Source organism: Cydia amplana, chromosome 22 (assembly GCF_948474715.1).
Source record: "Cydia amplana chromosome 22, ilCydAmpl1.1, whole genome shotgun sequence".
Taxonomy (NCBI): Eukaryota; Metazoa; Arthropoda; class Insecta; order Lepidoptera; family Tortricidae; genus Cydia; species Cydia amplana.
The window spans coordinates 10273458-10292383 of record NC_086090.1 but is presented as its reverse complement, the minus strand read 5'-3'; the positions used below and the strand labels follow the sequence as shown (position 1 = coordinate 10292383).

General features: G+C 45.0%; 1 protein-coding gene across 1 annotated transcript in view; it reads left to right on the top strand.

Annotated features, from left to right (window-relative positions):
• LOC134658451 (lysine-specific demethylase 5) overlaps positions 1–18926 on the top strand; it is a 55308-nt gene that overhangs the window by 22996 nt on the left and 13386 nt on the right. Inside the window, exons 15-24 of the mRNA XM_063514131.1 lie at positions 2692–2870; positions 4348–4519; positions 5921–6119; positions 7714–7829; positions 8370–8589; positions 9872–10068; positions 10903–11073; positions 13289–13503; positions 14717–14838; positions 16754–16896. Coding sequence (XP_063370201.1) covers positions 2692–2870; positions 4348–4519; positions 5921–6119; positions 7714–7829; positions 8370–8589; positions 9872–10068; positions 10903–11073; positions 13289–13503; positions 14717–14838; positions 16754–16896 — 1734 coding nt within the window. The remainder of the gene's footprint in view (positions 1–2691; positions 2871–4347; positions 4520–5920; positions 6120–7713; positions 7830–8369; positions 8590–9871; positions 10069–10902; positions 11074–13288; positions 13504–14716; positions 14839–16753; positions 16897–18926) is intronic.

Here is an 18926-nt window from a genome sequence, read left to right as displayed (position 1 = left end):
GCGTGTTCTCGCACGACGAGTTGGTGTGCAAGATGGCGCTCTCACACGACGCACTAAATATGAATGTGGCGCTCGCCGCGTACAGAGACATGCGGACCATGCTCCACGACGAGAGGAGGCTTAGGAAGGCGCTTCTGGACTGGGTTAGTATATGAATAATCCATATTTTCCCACTAATAATGGGCCGGGAATGCATCGCACACTACTCTATCCTGCGTCGCTACTGCGTGTTCTCGCACGACGAGTTGGTGTGCAAGATGGCGCTCTCACACGACGCATTAAATATGAATGTAGCGCTCGCCGCGTACAGGGACATGCGGACCATGCTCCACGACGAGAGGAGGCTTAGGAAGGCGCTTCTGGACTGGGTTAGTATATAAATAATCCATATTTTCCCGCTAAAAATGGGCCGCGAGTGCATCGCACACCACTCTACCCTCCGTCGCTACTGCGTGTTCTCGCACGACGAGTTGGTGTGCAAGATGGCGCTCTCACACGACGCACTAAATATGAATGTGGCGCTCGCCGCGTACAGGGACATGCGGACCATGCTCCACGACGAGAGGAGGCTTAGGAAGGCGCTTCTGGACTGGGTTAGTATATAAATAATCCATATTTTCCCGTTAATAATGGGCCGGGAATGCATCGCACACTACTCTACCCTGCGTCGCTACTGCGTGTTCTCGCACGACGAGTTGGTGTGCAAGATGGCGCTCTCACACGACGCACTAAATATGAATGTGGCGCTCGCCGCGTACAGAGACATGCGGACCATGCTCCACGACGAGAGGAGGCTTAGGAAGGCGCTTCTGGACTGGGTTAGTATATGAATAATCCATATTTTCCCACTAATAATGGGCCGGGAATGCATCGCACACTACTCTATCCTGCGTCGCTACTGCGTGTTCTCGCACGACGAGCTGGTGTGCAAGATGGCGCTCTCACACGATGCATTAAATATGAATGTAGCGCTCGCCGCGTACAGGGACATGCGGACCATGCTCCACGACGAGAGGAGGCTTAGGAAGGCGCTTCTGGACTGGGTTAGTATATAAATAATCCATATATTCCCGCTAAAAATGGGGCGGGAATGCATCGCACACTACTCTACCCTCCGTCGCTACTGCGTGTTCTCGCACGACGAGTTAGTGTGCAAGATGGCGCTCTCACACGACGCATTAAATATGAATGTAGCGCTCGCCGCGTACAGGGACATGCGGACCATGCTCCACGACGAGAGGAGGCTTAGGAAGGCGCTTCTGGACTGGGTTAGTATATAAATAATCCATATTTTCCCGCTAATAATGGGCCGGGAATGCATCGCACACTACTCTACCCTGCGTCGCTACTGCGTGTTCTCGCACGACGAGTTGGTGTGCAAGATGGCGCTCTCACACGACGCACTAAATATGAATGTGGCGCTCGCCGCGTACAGAGACATGCGGACCATGCTCCACGACGAGAGGAGGCTTAGGAAGGCGCTTCTGGACTGGGTTAGTATATGAATAATCCATATTTTCCCACTAATAATGGGCCGGGAATGCATCGCACACTACTCTATCCTGCGTCGCTACTGCGTGTTCTCGCACGACGAGTTGGTGTGCAAGATGGCGCTCTCACACGACGCATTAAATATGAATGTGGCGCTCGCCGCGTACAGGGACATGCGGACCATGCTCCACGACGAGAGGAGGCTTAGGAAGGCGCTTCTGGACTGGGTTAGTATATAAATAATCCATATTTTCCCACTAATAATGGGCCGGGAATGCATCGCACACTACTCTACCCTGCGTCGCTACTGCGTGTTCTCGCACGACGAGCTGGTGTGCAAGATGGCGCTCTCACACGATGCATTAAATATGAATGTAGCGCTCGCCGCGTACAGGGACATGCGAACCATGCTCCACGACGAGAGGAGGCTTAGGAAGGCGCTTCTGGACTGGGTTAGTATATGAATAATCCATATTTTCCCACTAATAATGGGCCGGGAATGCATCGCACACTACTCTATCCTGCGTCGCTACTGCGTGTTCTCGCACGACGAGTTGGTGTGCAAGATGGCGCTCTCACACGACGCATTAAATATGAATGTGGCGCTCGCCGCGTACAGGGACATGCGGACCATGCTCCACGACGAGAGGAGGCTTAGGAAGGCGCTTCTGGACTGGGTTAGTATATAAATAATCCATATTTTCCCACTAATAATGGGCCGGGAATGCATCGCACACTACTCTACCCTGCGTCGCTACTGCGTGTTCTCGCACGACGAGCTGGTGTGCAAGATGGCGCTCTCACACGATGCATTAAATATGAATGTAGCGCTCGCCGCGTACAGGGACATGCGAACCATGCTCCACGACGAGAGGAGGCTTAGGAAGGCGCTTCTGGATGTATAAACTCTTTATTGTAACACTGGAGAGATATCGTTTTACGATAAGGTTGGCAATTTTATAAGGCTTTACCAGATGTCGCCACCCTGTTCCTAATTTTGTTATGTTCCTTAACAGTACATTATGGACCTTAATCGTTATTACTCAAATCCTATTTGGGTCAGATACAGTGCGATACACATGCGCGTGGCTTCATCGTGACGCCGACAGTATTAAAATTATTAATTTATTATATCGCTTGTGCACTGAGGCTAAATCGTGACTATATCGTAGCATAGTTAAAAGTAATTTCTCTTTCCAGGGTGTGACGTCAGCCGAGCGCGAAGCCTTCGAACTGTTACCCGACGACGAGCGGCAGTGCGCGCTGTGCAAGACGACGTGCTTCCTGTCGTGCGTGACGTGCGCGTGCTCGCGCCGCGTGGCGTGCTTGCGGCACTACGACCAGCTGTGCGCCTGCCCGCCGAGGTCGCACACCCTGAGGTGAGACAGTCCGGTTTCCATGACGACGTGCTTCCTGTCGTGCGTGACGTGCGCGTGCTCGCGCCGCGTGGCGTGCTTGCGGCACTACGACCAGCTGTGCGCCTGCCCGCCGAGGTCGCACACCCTGAGGTGAGACAGTCCGGTTTCCATGACGACGTGCTTCCTGTCGTGCGTGACGTGCGCGTGCTCGCGCCGCGTGGCGTGCTTGCGGCACTACGACCAGCTGTGCGCCTGCCCGCCGAGGTCGCACACCCTGAGGTGAGACAGTCCGGTTTCCATGACGACGTGCTTCCTGTCGTGCGTGACGTGCGCGTGCTCGCGCCGCGTGGCGTGCTTGCGGCACTACGACCAGCTGTGCGCCTGCCCGCCGAGGTCGCACACCCTGAGGTGAGACAGTCCGGTTTCCATGACGACGTGCTTCCTGTCGTGCGTGACGTGCGCGTGCTCGCGCCGCGTGGCGTGCTTGCGGCACTACGACCAGCTGTGCGCCTGCCCGCCGAGGTCGCACACCCTGAGGTGAGACAGTCCGGTTTCCATGACGACGTGCTTCCTGTCGTGCGTGACGTGCGCGTGCTCGCGCCGCGTGGCGTGCTTGCGGCACTACGACCAGCTGTGCGCCTGCCCGCCGAGGTCGCACACCCTGAGGTGAGACAGTCCGGTTTCCATGACGACGTGCTTCCTGTCGTGCGTGACGTGCGCGTGCTCGCGCCGCGTGGCGTGCTTGCGGCACTACGACCAGCTGTGCGCCTGCCCGCCGAGGTCGCACACCCTGAGGTGAGACAGTCCGGTTTCCATGACGACGTGCTTCCTGTCGTGCGTGACGTGCGCGTGCTCGCGCCGCGTGGCGTGCTTGCGGCACTACGACCAGCTGTGCGCCTGCCCGCCGAGGTCGCACACCCTGAGGTGAGACAGTCCGGTTTCCACGTGTAAGGCCTGAGTGGACGCTCGAAGCGGAGCGTTCGGCGGGGCGTGCAGCGTGGCGTCGGGGTCACAAGTGATTTGAGCAGCGTGCACTAAGGCCGCTACTATACGCTTGCATTTGTTTAACATAGGTGTGCATTTGAAAAAAGCCACTTTTCGCGAATGTGATTTGTGTTGTTATTTCTACTCAAAATCATGAGCTATTTCGTCCTACCCAATAAAAAATGTTCTAACGTATTTTTCCTTTGCATTAAAAGGAAATTTTGAAAAATATATTACGGATTTTTTTTTGGACTTTTTTTTCTTTTAGGATGGAAAGAGCTCGTGTTTCTTAGTAGAAATAACACAACATTGACAAAAAATATCACATTTAAGAATACTGGTACTTTATTTAAAGAAATGCCATGAGGAAATCGATTTGACTATTTAGTAGACTAGCCAATTTAAGTATTTACCAATGACAATGTCACCAAGAATTAAAACCCTGAAAAGGTGAGATTTTATTTACGAATTTACCGTCGGTGGATTCGTTTTTTAACGGTTTTTCTTGTCACAGATATCGATACACCCTTGACGAGCTACCAGCGATGCTAGAAAAACTCAAGAAAAAATCAGAAATATTCCGCGAATGGGCGGAGTCTGTACAGAACGCTCTGGACCCGGACACGCCGAAAACTTGCGACTTGGACGGCCTGAGGGCTCACCTTAGGAGGTCTACTGAACTTAAGGTATGTCTGTGTCAAATTAGGTAGTGTTGGGTATTTGATGGTGGCGCCTAAAGGTTCACTCTGTTGACTAGAGGCCTGCTGTCTACACAGTGAATAGTTTGAGTTGCAAGCGTCCATAGGCTGCGGTGGCTGCTTACTTGTAGGAGGGCCGTACGTTTGTTTGCCAACGTCTTGGAATAAAATTAAGTAGTAGAAATGAGTTTGTGTTGTAATTATGACTAATGTGTGATGGTGTGTGGTGATGGCAATAGTTTAGATGAATAAAGTTGACAATCTGTACACAGTATAAAGGAAGTATGTATGTGAAATGAAGTGAACGAATATTAAGTGCACTTTTTTTTTATTGAATCTTGGTATATTTAATAGTTCTAGGTTACGATATTAAAATAACTACTTTTTGTTTCGGTCTTACATTTTGGGCCTTTTTGTTTAGACGGTAAATTAAATATTTATATGCATGTTTATGTTGTTTGCACGTTCCGTTCTATATAAACTGGTAGCTGATGATTTTAGCCTGAAACCCTGTCGCAAGTTATTCTAAATTCGTATATTATCAAACCATCGCAATTAAATGAATAATTATTAAATAATTATTTAATTTAATTTAATTTTAAATGTAAATGTGCATTTCTGTAAACTTGATCACAAAAGCAAATTGCTTATGCTGTATGAAGAAAAACAGTATAAATTCACTTCATCTGTATAATTATATATAGATATATGTTATTGAAACCAACCAAAGCTTAATATTTAAAAGATTCTAGGCATTATGTTTTATAATTTTAACTCGCGTATAAAACAATCTGCGTTTTTGTTCATCTTTCTTAATCATAAAAATAATTGTGATTGGAAATATTCTATAACCCGTATATAACCAGCCGCATTATTGCATGGCCACTTTATGAATGAATTCACTCATACCTATGTGCCCATGTAATTTTGCAGCTCGCTATACATAATACTTACCTACATTATTAATACATTAAGAAAGAAAGAATAGTTATTTTCGATACAAGTGCGAAAAAGAGGAAATTCGAAACGAGTGGCGATAAATTAAAACACGACCGAAGGGAGTGTTTTAAATCGACACGAGTTGCGAATTACCTATTCGCACGTGTATCGAACAACGTTTTACAGTACATATGGCACTTTAAAGTTTCGACATACGCACGAAAAGTGCTATTTTACGCACTAGTGCGGAAAAGTAGCCCCATATGTACTGTAAAATACATTTATTTACGTCAAACCAAACCAGTTATTTATATAGAATACGTAGATGAGATAATCGTTATACTTTGCGCCTATGACAAAAAATAATACAATACAAATCCTCATTGTTTCACATCCTCAGAATAAATGTACAAATGTGTAAATGTAATAATGTAGATTTTTTTTCCTTAGATGCACAAAACCGAGCTAGTCCGCGCACTAGAAACCGCCATAGAGGATGCCGAGAAGTGCGCCTCCGTGATTCAGCAGTTAGATCTCAACAAGATGCGAACTAGGACCCGGCATCATGATCCCAAGTACAGATTATCAGTGCAAGAGTTGACACTGTTTGCGCAAGAGATTGACCAGCTGGCTTGCGTGCTACCTGAAGGTTTGTCTATGTTATTTTTCTTATATCCATGAGATAAATCATCGTAGAGTGCTTCTGTCTCCATCAAGTAGATCTTAACAAGATGCGGACTTGCACGTCCCCAATTACAGGTTTTCGGTGCAAGATTTGACACTATTTACGCAAGAGATTGATCAGCTGGCTTGCGTGCTACCTGAAGGTTTGTATCTGTTCGTTTTCTTTTATACTTTGGATGAACACTGAACAGTCCTAGACCAGATCCTTCGTCATTTAAGCACTAGATCGCAGAAAGATGCGAACTAGGACCCGGCATCATGACCCCAAGTACAGATTGTCAGTGCAAGAGTTGACACTGTTTGCGCAAGAGATTGACCAGCTGGCTTGCGTGCTACCTGAAGGTTTGTATCTCTGTTCGTTTCTTATATCCATGGGATAAGTCATCGTAGAGTGCTTCTGTCTCCAACAAGTAGATCTTAACAAGATGCGGACTTGCACGTCCCCAAGTACAGATTGTCAGTGCAAGAGTTGACACTGTTTGCGCAAGAGATTGACCAGCTGGCTTGCGTGCTACCTGAAGGTTTGTCTATGTTATTTTTCTTATATCCATGAGATAAGTCATCGTAGAGTGCTTCTGTCTCCATCAAGTAGATCTTAACAAGATGCGGACTTGCACGTCCCCAATTACAGGTTTTCGGTGCAAGAGTTGACACTGTTTGCGCAAGAGATTGACCAGCTGGCTTGCGTGCTTTCTGAAGGGTTGTATCTCTGTTCTTCGTCTTATATCCAACTCTATATGCGCTGGACTGTCATGATCCCAAATGCACCTTGCCGGTGTGAGTACTGACATTATCTGCGCAAGAGATAGCCTGTGTGCTACCTGATGTATCTCGGTTCTGTCTTATATATATGTACAGAGTGCGATCTCAAAAATATGCGGGATAGATAACGATCTATCAAGACTCCAAAAACATATGATTTTAGGGTATCCTGTATATTTGATGTGTTTAAAAAAAAGTTTCAATACACATACTGAAATTTACCTCAAAATGTAACTTTTTAAAGTATTTTACTTACTCTGTACCTTGGAGGATATAATCAAACGGAGACGCCATGTCTGTAATTTTCTGTACAAAACCGTCTGCCGATTTTTGCGGGGGAGGGGAACGTAAAATGTATGCGTAACGTAAAAATAGCCATGTCAGATAAACGTCAGTCCATACATTGTGTATGACCGTTGGCCGCCTATTTTCGAGGGAAAGCCTGTTAATGGCTACTCCGTTTAGTTGTATCCTCTAAGCTCTGTACCTTTTAGCCTATTGGATTAAACATAATTTCAAATTAACTAGGGTAAATCGACAGAAACCGGCCCCTTTTAGTTACTGGCCGCCCTAAACTAAAAATGAATTCTATTCACCTATATAAACAGAGTTCATTTTAGTATAACTGCTGTTGTAGCGTTCAATAACTGGCCACCTTATACTAAAATGAATTATATTTATAGGTTAATAGAGTTCATTTTTAGTTTAGGGCGGCCAGTTACTGGCGAATTATCCTATTACAATGTCGAATTTATCCCATAAAATGATTGACTAAATACCGGTAAATGTTTAAATAGGATCAGCAGTAAAGGAAGTCCTTCGCCAGACCGCCGAGTTCGAGTCGCGCGCCACGGAACTGCTGGACAAAGAGTTGGACCAGACCGACCCCGGCTTTGTCAGAGAGCTCGAAGAGGTAATATCAACACGGCTAGCACAACTAGTCGCGACTGTCGCGTTATGCTTATCTTTATCGTTAAAACATTTAAACCTTTTTTTGGATAGTCGTATAAAAAAATGTGCAAGTTGTGCGCAAGCGACTGGTTGTGCTAGCCTTATTGAGTTTTCCACTTAAGTGGAATGACCGATATAAATCTATATTACTTGTTTGAATGAGAATTTTACTGTATTCTAGATTTCGATGGAAGAGGTTCTCAATTCTTCAGGATATATTTTTCATGCATGTTCGCCGATTTCTTGAGAAATAAAGGGAACTCTTCAAATATTATATTTTGGGCACATCTGTAATGGTTTGGTTACATTATACGAGTATAATGACTTGTCTATTTTCTCCACAATTTTTCTTTTTACTTTCGAAAAAGAATCTAGAACACAAGTAGTACATACACATTTGACCAAGATATTGGACAGATGGAATACCATCCTTAGACAAAAATTTACATCCTAGCATTTTCAGAGGTATTCAAGAGATCACTTAACCTTATCTCCCCTACAGGTGGTAGAACTCGGCGTACGCCTCTGCATAGTCCTACCCCAACTCGCGCCGCTACAAATGCGCCTCCAACAAGTCAAGTTCCTCGAAGAGGTCCGGACTTACAGGGAAGACTACGCGACCTTGACCCCAGAGGTCATTGACCGCCTGCTTCAGGAGTCCGAGAAAGTGGTGCCGCATCATAAAATTGAGACTGAACGGGCGTTGCTGTATAAGCTTAAAGGTATGTGTGGATCGAATTTAAACTGTTGTGAGACATACTAACATTAAATAATTTTACGGTTTAGACTCGTCGTGAACGCTGCTCGCACTGTTAGTGCTTGAGAAAGGACACCTAGGCTCTCCGAAACATGTCGCGCGAGTGACTTAAAACAAGTGAGTCTAAACCGTAAAAATTATTCAATGTATGTGTGGATGTCACAAATCTAGCCTCAAAATTGTATGTTATTTTTAATATGTCTTTTTGTACAATAAAGAGTTTACTACTACTACTACTACTAAATTCATAACACTTAGCAAACATCTGTAACATTTTCTTTCTAACAAACACAAAGAACAGATAGGGACAATATGTACATATTATCATCGGCTTGTAAGATTTTACAGACGTTTTTTTATGAATTAAATAGCTCTGTTGATCGTCTTTTGTACTATCATCTCCTATTTTAAGACATTGTGGTAAGTAGGAGAAAAACGACTGTCTAATGGCTCATTTAGACCGCGCGCGAACTCGTATACGATTTTAGTTAAATTGCGGACCATTGTGGTTACGTCAATTCAGCCGACCGATTGAATGACGCAATGTAATGAAACTGATGATACGCGTTTGATATTTGAAATGTGTAATATTATATGATTGACCGAAGCGTAGCGAAGGTCTACGTTTTGACTCGGGCATTTTGCTTTTGTATGTCCGGATGTTCTCCTCTACAGGTCACAATTCTCAACCGATTCTTGTGAAAAGTAAATTTTTTTTTTGTCGATCCCGTTTTTGGAAATTTTCAAAAGTGGAGGAGTTGTGATACCTCGCGCTTAAACAAATAGTCGTATCGATATCATAAGAGTATTTTCTTCTTGAGACATATTTACATAGTAAATGGCAAAAAATGCAGAAAAATTGTATTGCTGGTTTAGGCGGTATTTAGATATTTAGTTTGTACTCGAGAATGAGTAGCCGAATTTCGTCAGCTAAGCTAAGAACTATCATGGCGCATTTTGTAAACAATCGCTTTTTTTGTTTGCACACAGAAAGTCTGGGTTCGATCCCCAGTAAGACATAACTTTTTGTATTTTTTTTTCACTTAAACTTCGTACTTTTTTTTAATAAATTAAAATCTTTGTATTGTTGATTGATCAAACCGCTGTGTGGCGCTGTCATCGTGCACGGTCCCAATAAGCTATGCTCGCGAGGTCTACAGCTCACAGGAGCCACTAGTATATTACTTGGCTAAAAACTAAATGGGTTTTTGTAAACACACATGCTCATGCACCTTATTTCCCCCTAGCCGAAGTCGAGGAATGGGAGGAGCGTGCCCGAGCCGTGCTCATCGACCCGTCAAAGCCGCCTCCCGACCCGCCGCAGCACACGACCCTCGCCGAAGTCCAAGCGTTACTCGACGCGAGGGAAGACATTGAAGCCGCCTTGCCTTCATACCACGCGCTCAGTCACGCCAAGCAACATGCAACAGACTGGCTTGTAAAGGTACGTTTCTCTAAAAGATGATTTGAGAATTTTTGTATAGGTACAATAAAATACAAGATCCTGGATATCCTGGTCACGGCACCAAATTGTAACGCCATGCCTATCGTGTGCGACGCATCAATCGTGAACCTTGTTTTATTGTATCAATCGATCGGGTTTGTTTTTAGGATCAAATGTCTATATGGGACCCATTGCATTAAAGAAATTCAGAAGTCAGAAATTGTAGTCAAAGTCCGACAGTCGCACTTCACTCGCGAGACGCCCTATACAAAACGGCCAGATGCCGTGACGTCATCGCCCATCTTGTAGTATGGACAAAACAAGAAAATTGCGTTTTTGTCGGTGAAATATTGCGTTTATATATATAGTTGATATACAATATTTTTTTGGATGAAATGTAAGGAATCGAATGGTACCCTTACTTTTATCGTTTTTGGAAGTTAAAAAAAACTTAAATTTTGAAACTTTCAGGTCCAAAATTTTGTAATTTTTCAATATTTTATTTTAATATCCACATTATTGTGATAAATTGCTTGTTTGCTATCTACTTTACTAGATTTTGTTATAAAATTCAACATGTGTCATCATCCCTATTGACGTCTTTGGCGGTCAAAGTAACCCTTTTTTTGTGGAGGCGCTGTTTGCGTATTTAAAGCTTCGTTAAAAAAAAAATACTATACCGGGATGAGGCACATTTTGGTTACCTTAAATTAATCTTACGTTAATTGGTAATTTTTCTTGTTAATAGTAATAAAGGTGTTATAAGAGCGACTGTAGCCAGCTACTTAATGAATTTGTATCCAACTAGTTATCTAAACTGTCATTTATTTGCAGGTGGAAGAGATGCAATCGAAAGACTTATACCCATACATGCACAGCGTAGAAGCTTTAGTGAAACGCGGACAGCAAATACCTCTAGCGTTATATGAGAAAGATCAACTTGCCGCAGCTTTAGCGTCCGCCAAGGAATGGAAACGTGGGGCTGGAGATATGTTTTTAAAGAAGGTAAGTTATAAGCTAAAGTTGGATCGCTTTTTTTCTTTAAGCATTTTTTTAATTACCTAATTTTTCATCTATGTTTGGAATAGAGCATATCCAGGGTAGGGCTTCTTTTTTATTTATTCTATCCTCCTGAGAGTAAATGTACATTACAATGTACATATTCGTGCAATCTAATTTGAACCTTTCATGAACCAAATAAAGTAGCATCTCTTTATTTTTAAAACAAACGAAAATCGATCTAATTTACTCATAGAATAAGTTTCAAATTAAAAATGTGTATACTTTATATGGTGGGTCTTGCGAGGCTATAGGGTATTTAATGTCTTTCTACATCGAGTGCCAAAATATTTCACGTGCATTTTTAACCCCTATTTAATGTGTAACGGTCTACTATTGCAACAGTATTCAATGATGAAATAAAAAAATACTGCAAGCAGGCTTTTTACATGTCAATACAAATGTGACATTATTGTCTTGTCGTTCATGTTTATCGTCGATAGCTTCGGGTCAAGACTAAGGGGACCAGTTGCACCAACCATATTTTACAGACTGACCAACGTCAGCCGGTGCGCCCCAGCGCTTTACTATGAAACTTTCTATACATAAAAAAATAAGGAACTCTTTAACGATATGAACAGTTTGGTGCAACCGACCCTAAAGGTGGGATCAGACGGTTCACTCGGATGAATGTTCACTTGAGTGAATGTTTCATTTTCCTTTCATTCCACGTTCTCACGGCTGCTGGGAAGCTTATTCATTTTTTTTATTTTCTTTCACTTTGGCGTCGAATGAAGTTGTGCGTCTTGGTATAAGTTTAATTTGTGATCATTTAATAAAGTTTTTAACAAACAAGAAGCAAAGAAAGCGTCGTCGGTGGTGGGTGCGACCTTCACAAATTAGAGATTTCATAGAATTGGCCCAAATCGTTCTGTCTTTATACTCATTTTTTTTGGATCCAGAGACATTGGTAATTTTTAAAATGATCCAAAAATAAAAGAGTAGTTTGGTTGTTCCACTTGAACACTATTTTATTGTTTTTTCGTTATCTTTGGCTAGCTAGATAGTAGTATACCCACAGGATTCGGTAAAAATATGCATAATCCGAATGAACATTCATTTCTGTGTTCACACTGTTCATTTTTTGTTCATTCGGAGTGCGAGTGAAAAATGCCGAATGAAAATATCCAACACTGTTGGATTCTTTCACTAATGAATTCATTGTTCACTTTTGGGTCATTTTGTGTTCAGACGTGTCACTTTGAGTGAAAAACCGGCCAAGTGCGAGTCGGACTCGCGCACGGAGAGTTCCGCACCATCAACAAAAAATAGAGCAAAACAAGCAAAAAAACGGTCACCCATCCAAGTACTGACCCCGCCCGACGTTGCTTAACTTCGGTCAAAAATCACGTTTGTTGTATGGGAGCCCCACTTAAATCTTTATTTTATTCTGTTTTTAGTATTTGTTGTTATAGCGGCAACAGAAACACATCATCTGTGAAAATTTCAACTATCACGGTTCGTGAGATACAGCCTGGTGACAGACGGACGGACGGACGGACGGACGGACAGCGTAGTCTTAGTAATAGGGTCCCGTTTTTACCCTTTGGGTACGGAACCCTAAAAAATGAAACTAGAAAATGAACCGTCTGATCCCACCTTAAACACAGTCGTGTCACAAAATAGATACAGTACAGAAGTCAATCACATGTATGTACACTATGTACTTCACTTTTCATACCTACGCTCGGCGGTCGCTCTAGGGTTGTCAACTTGTCAACTATGATTTATGCACAAAAAACTATCGTAGTAACGTGATAGCACTCGTATCTAGTAGTGGCCGGGGCGGGGTGCATAGGTACCTACCTACCTAACTGTTCTGTTTAACGTTAAAACGAACCATCGAAATACAAGCAGATACTTACTTACCTCTCTGAAACCACTGGTAGCTTAAAAAACGACAATTCATCGTTTTATGTTGATTTCAAACAACTGTCCACTGAACAGTTATAATAACTTTTTTTTGTTTCTCCATTATTGCACAAAAAAGTTCACAGACGCGTGTCTCAAGCGGATGGCACTCGCGCTCGCACTGGTCCCAACCGGTCCGAGATATCGTGTCCGTGAGCAGTGTCTATGTGTGCGTTGCTCGAGCGCACTTTGTATGTAGGTTGATTTCTGTACTGTATCTATTTTGTGGTCGTGTCCCCACTCCGCACAGAACTGGCAGTACTCGCTGCTGGAGGCGCTGTCCCCGCGCACGGAGGCGGCGCCGGGGCGGCGGCGCGCGCGCGCCGGCGCCGCGTCCCCGCCCCCCTCCTCGCTGGAGGCGGGCCTGTTCCTGCGCAACTTCATCGAGGACTCCACGCCCACCGAGATCGTCGCCGCCTTCAAGCACGCCGAGCAGCGCGAGCTGGCCAACATCAAGGAGCTCAGGTGAGAGCGGGACACAGACAATCCAACCTCTAGACATAGCATAGTCGCGCTACCCCCTCTGCCACACATACGGTAGCGTTACTCCATCTTCGAGTCAATCCCGTGCCGAGCAGCGCGAGCTGGCCACCGTCAAGGAGCTCAGGTGAGACCGGGACGACCGGATTCAATAAAAAGCGCATCGGGCGGTCCAGCCGAGGTGACAATCGCTCGCGCTTCGCTATCGAATCGCTTTGTCTCTCTCTATCACTTCCATATTAGTGTGACAGTGACAGTTGCGTGTCGTTCGCTACGGAGCGTAAGCGATGGCATGTTGTCCACGGGGGGAACACCCAAATATTCCGAAATATGTTTTTCCGACTTTCATAACCTCGATTTTCATAATCCCGATTTTTTATATGTCCGAAATATCGAAATTACGACTTGTAAATCACGAAAGAAGAAAATCACGACTATGCTATTAGTGCTATTACCGAAAACTTAAAATCCGATTGTCATATGCACGAAAGCTTAAAGTTCCGATTTAAAAAAAATCCGAAAATATTTTTTCCGAATTTGTCTATTCCGAAAAAAATCATTGACCGATCGGAAAAAAAGTAATTCAGTATTCAGAAATTCGATCTTTTTTAAACTCGGAATAATGAAATTCGTGATTTTCAAAATAAGATTTAAACGCACTTAGACTTAAAAGTCTATATGTATAACTAACGAAAATCCGAATCGGAGCACCCCACTATCCACGTGGTCTTGTCTGTCCTACCCCTAGAGTGTATGTAAAAAGCCGGAGGCGCGGAGGGGAAGCAGCCCTCGCCCGCCATAGCAAAGCATTTGTGCCTGCGATTTGCTACGCAGGGGCGAAGGGGCTGCTTTGCCCGTAGCGCCGGAGCAGATGCGGAACACGACTCGATAAATTCGGAATTTAAAAAATGGGGATAGTTAAAATAGGAATCACGTCAAATCGGAATACAAAATTTCGGAATAATGACAATTCGGAATTCGTGATTTCAAAAATCGAAAATGTTAAATTCGGTGTTTATCACTATCGGAATTTTTATATTCGGAATTATGTGGTTCGGAATTTTAAAAAATCGGCTTTTTTGCTATTCGGAAATATGTACTTTCGTGATTTTCATCCTTCGTAATTACGACAGTCGGAATTTTGATGGATCGAGCATTTAAAAATCGGAATAATAATTTATTTTAATTTTTTTTACAGAAGTAAGAACATGCGCAAGGAAGTCCGCGCGCCCCCAATGCCGGGCGTCTCGTTCTGCGTGTGCCAGAAGCGTCAGTACGGCGTCATGACGCAGTGCGAACTCTGCAAGGACTGGTTCCACGGTGAGTTATCTTATCTTATTGTTTTATGAGCCCTTGCGGATACACTTAGAAATAAGAACACGCGCAAGGAAGTCCGCGCGCCCCCAATGCCGGGCGTCTCGTTCTGCGTGTGCCAGAAGCGCCAGTACGGCGTCATGACGCAGTGCGAGCTCTGCAAGGACTGGTTCCACGGTGAGTTATCTTATCTTATTGTTTTATGAGCCCTTGCGGATACACTTAGAAATAAGAACACGCGCAAGGAAGTCCGCGCGCCCCCAATGCCGGGCGTCTCGTTCTGCGTGTGCCAGAAGCGGCAGTACGGCGTCATGACTAGTGTTGAGTCGCTCACTCGTGAGGCACCTCATTTGTACCACTCATTTTGTTAATTTGTCGCAGTACTTCGTACCGCAAAAATGTCTTACTTCACTCCTCTATTCATTTTACTTGATTCTAAAATTATCTTTCTCCTAAAAGTTCTATTCTTAACCTCCAGAATTGCACTCCAATTAAATATATGTTACTATTTATTTATTTATAAAGGAAGTGATGAATACATAAATATGTATATACATTAAATATTTTTGTCGCCGTTGGAATGAATGGAATAGTCGACGCTGAAAATATGCTAGTACCTCACCTCATTTGAAGTAAGACATTGTAACACCTCATTTTAGAAAATGAGGTACTCATACAAACTCATTTTAAATTGATGTCCTACCCATCACTAGTCATGACGCAGTGCGAGCTCTGCAAGGACTGGTTCCACGGTGAGTTATCTTATCTTATTGTTTTATTAGCCCTTGCGGATACACTTCGACCCATCGGGATCTTTTGTGCAATTAGCCCTTTACTGTCCTTTCGCCTACTCAATAGCTTTTTCGACCATCTCCATGTGCCGGATGATGGTCGAAAAAGCTCTTGAGTATTTTTTTTTATTTTTTTTTTATTGGTATTCAGGACAACAACAGCCGTATTCCTTGTACAGTCACCAGCTGATATGTCGGAGCGGCTAAGGCGCTCACGAATATCTAAACACGCCTCTATTGTCAGGGCGTTAGAGTGCGTGTTCAGATATTGTGAACACCTTGGCCGCTCCGATATATCCGATGGCGACTGTACAATGCGTTGACAAAAGTTGACGTTTGTCTGTGATTTTGTAAAAGCACCACAAGTACCACAACATCACCTAGTTCGACTGTCAAAATTGGGGGGGACACGATTTTTTCTTAACAGTCCTAGAGCTTAAAGTCTGTTTAAATTGAGGACCACTACTTCATAGGCCAGATTTAATTTTAAATCCCCACATTGAAAAAAATATGTGACGTCCCACGGGGAACGTACAGGGTGGCCAAATAAGAGGTATACACTTTATTTTTGAAATTTTATTCTATAAAACATAAAAAATATTAAGTATTCCTTGTTAAATATAATATGTAGGGTCAGCAATTACACATGGAAAATAATGTCAGACAAATGTCCACCTCTAGCAGCATGGCAGATGCGAACCCTTTTCATCGCGTTTTTCATCACTTTTTCACACATTTCTGGCGTTATCTCAGCGACAGTGTTTCGAATATTTTGTTTTAATTGCTGAAGATTCGTTGGCCTATTAGCATAGACACGGCCCTTTAGATAGCCCCACAGAAAAAAGTCAGGAGCTGTTTAATCAGGCGATCTTGGGGGCCAGTCAATGTCACCGTTTCTCGAAATTAATCGACCGGGAAACGTTATTTTTAATGTTTCTATTGTTTTTAATGATTAAAACACGTTGTTCCGTCGTAAAACGCTCCATAATAAATTTGCCGTATCTACACAAACTAATGTTCATGCAATAACTGTCATATTTACCGCCAAAATAAAATGGCGACAAAAAAAAGTTGTATACCTCTTAGTTGGCCACCCTGTATGTTTCTAATATGTATCCTTTTGTTTGCAGCCGCCTGCATAACCGCCGCGAAAGAAGAGCGCGCCGAATCCGAGGAGCGAGACCTTCCGTTCCCGACGCCGGAGCCGAAGTTCCTGTGCCCCGAGTGCACCAGGACCCGGCGCCCGCGCCTCGACCGCATCCTCGCCTTACTGGTATGTCGCATTCCTTGACTACCCGTCCCTCTTTTATTAACGCAGTTAGAAAAAGACGGGCAGTCTATCTCGCCGCGAGAGATACTGTCGCGCCAATCGTGTGCTAGGGGTGCGGTACCGCTGCGGCGAAGCTGACTTGCGCGATACCCAAGCCGATAACTGGCGGGAGATTGCGCAGGATCGAGATAACTGGCGTACTCGCGTCTACTCGTGTATTATCACTTGTTGGTGGTGTCTCTCTCTCTCTACCAAGAAAGAGCGAGACCTTCCGTTCCCGACGCCGGAGCCGAAGTTCCTGTGCCCCGAGTGCACCAGGACCCGGCGCCCGCGCCTCGACCGCATCCTCGCCTTACTGGTATGTCGCATTCCTTGACTACCCGTCCCTCTTTTATTAACGCAGTTAGAAAAAGACGGGCAGTCTATCTCGCCGCGAGAGATACTGTCGCGCCAATCGTGTGCTAGGGGTGCGGTACCGCTGCGGCACAGTACACTAAGAACAGTAGTGAATCTAAGGCCGCTCGGCAAGTTATTTACCTACTCTTGCGTTGGCGCTTAGGGTTGTCACTTTCATTTTTAGTTAAATATTATTTGCGTATTATGAGTAGCACTAGGTTTCTATTTATATAATATAATGAAATGTTCTATCAATTCATAAATGAGGTAAATTAAGGCCGGTAAGAGCAGGCAGATGCGAGCGTACTCGAATGCGCGCGGTCACAGTCGCGGTACGGCCCACACTGCCGCCACCGTATTCCCCCGTATATTATGCGAATGTGTGCGTGGCAGCGCGTGCGTACACGGCGCCCGGCGCGCACGCACACATTCAAGCCGGCAGCGGCACATTTCTATGAAGATTCACTACTGTTCTTGTACTGTGCTTGCGCGATACCCAAGCCGATAACTGGCGGGAGATTGCGCAGGATCGAGATAACTGGCGTACTCGCGTCTACTCGTGTATTATCACTTGTTGGTGGTGTCTCTCTCTCTCTACCAAGAAAGAGCGAGACCTTCCGTTCCCGACGCCGGATCCGAAGTTCCTATGCCCCGAGTGCACCAGGACCCGGCGCCCGCGCCTCGACCGCATCCTCGCCTTACTGGTATGTCGCATTCCTTGACTACCCGTCCCTCTTTTATTAACACAGTTAGAAAAAGACGGGCAGTCTATCTCGCCACGAGAGATACTGTCGCGCCAATCGTGTGCTAGGGGTGCGGTACCGCTGCGGCGAAGCTGACTTGCGCGATACCCAAGCCGATAACTGGCGGGAGATTGCGCAGGATCGAGATAACTGGCGTGTACTCGCGTCTACTCGTGTATTATCACTTGTTGGTGGTGTCTCTCTCTCTCTACCAAGAAAGAGCGAGACCTTCCGTTCCCGACGCCGGAGCCGAAGTTCCTATGCCCCGAGTGCACCAGGACCCGGCGCCCGCGCCTCGACCGCATCCTCGCCTTACTGGTATGTCGCATTTCTTGACTACCCGTCCCTCTTTTATTAACGCAGTTAGAAAAAGGCGGGTAGTAGACGCGAGATACTGTCGCGCCAATCGTGTGCTAGGGGTGCGGTACCGCTGCGGCGAAGCTGACTTGCGCGATACCCAAGCCGATAACTGGCGGGAGATTCCGCAGGATCGAGATGGCGTGTACTCGCATCTACTCGTGTATTATCACTTGTTGGTGGTGTCTCTCTCTCTCTACCAAGAAAGAGCGAGACCTTCCGTTCCCGACGCCGGAGCCGAAGTTCCTATGCCCCGAGTGCACCAGGACCCGGCGCCCGCGCCTCGACCGCATCCTCGCCTTACTGGTATGTCGCATTCCTTGACTACCCGTCCCTCTTTTATTAACACAGTTAGAAAAAGACGGGCAGTCTATCTCGCCGCGAGAGATACTGTCGCGCCAATCGTGTGCTAGGGGTGCGGTACCGCTGCGGCGAAGCTGACTTGCGCGATACCCAAGCCGATAACTGGCGGGAGATTGCGCAGGATCGAGATGGCGTGTACTCGCGTCTACTCGTGTATTATCACTTGTTGGTGGT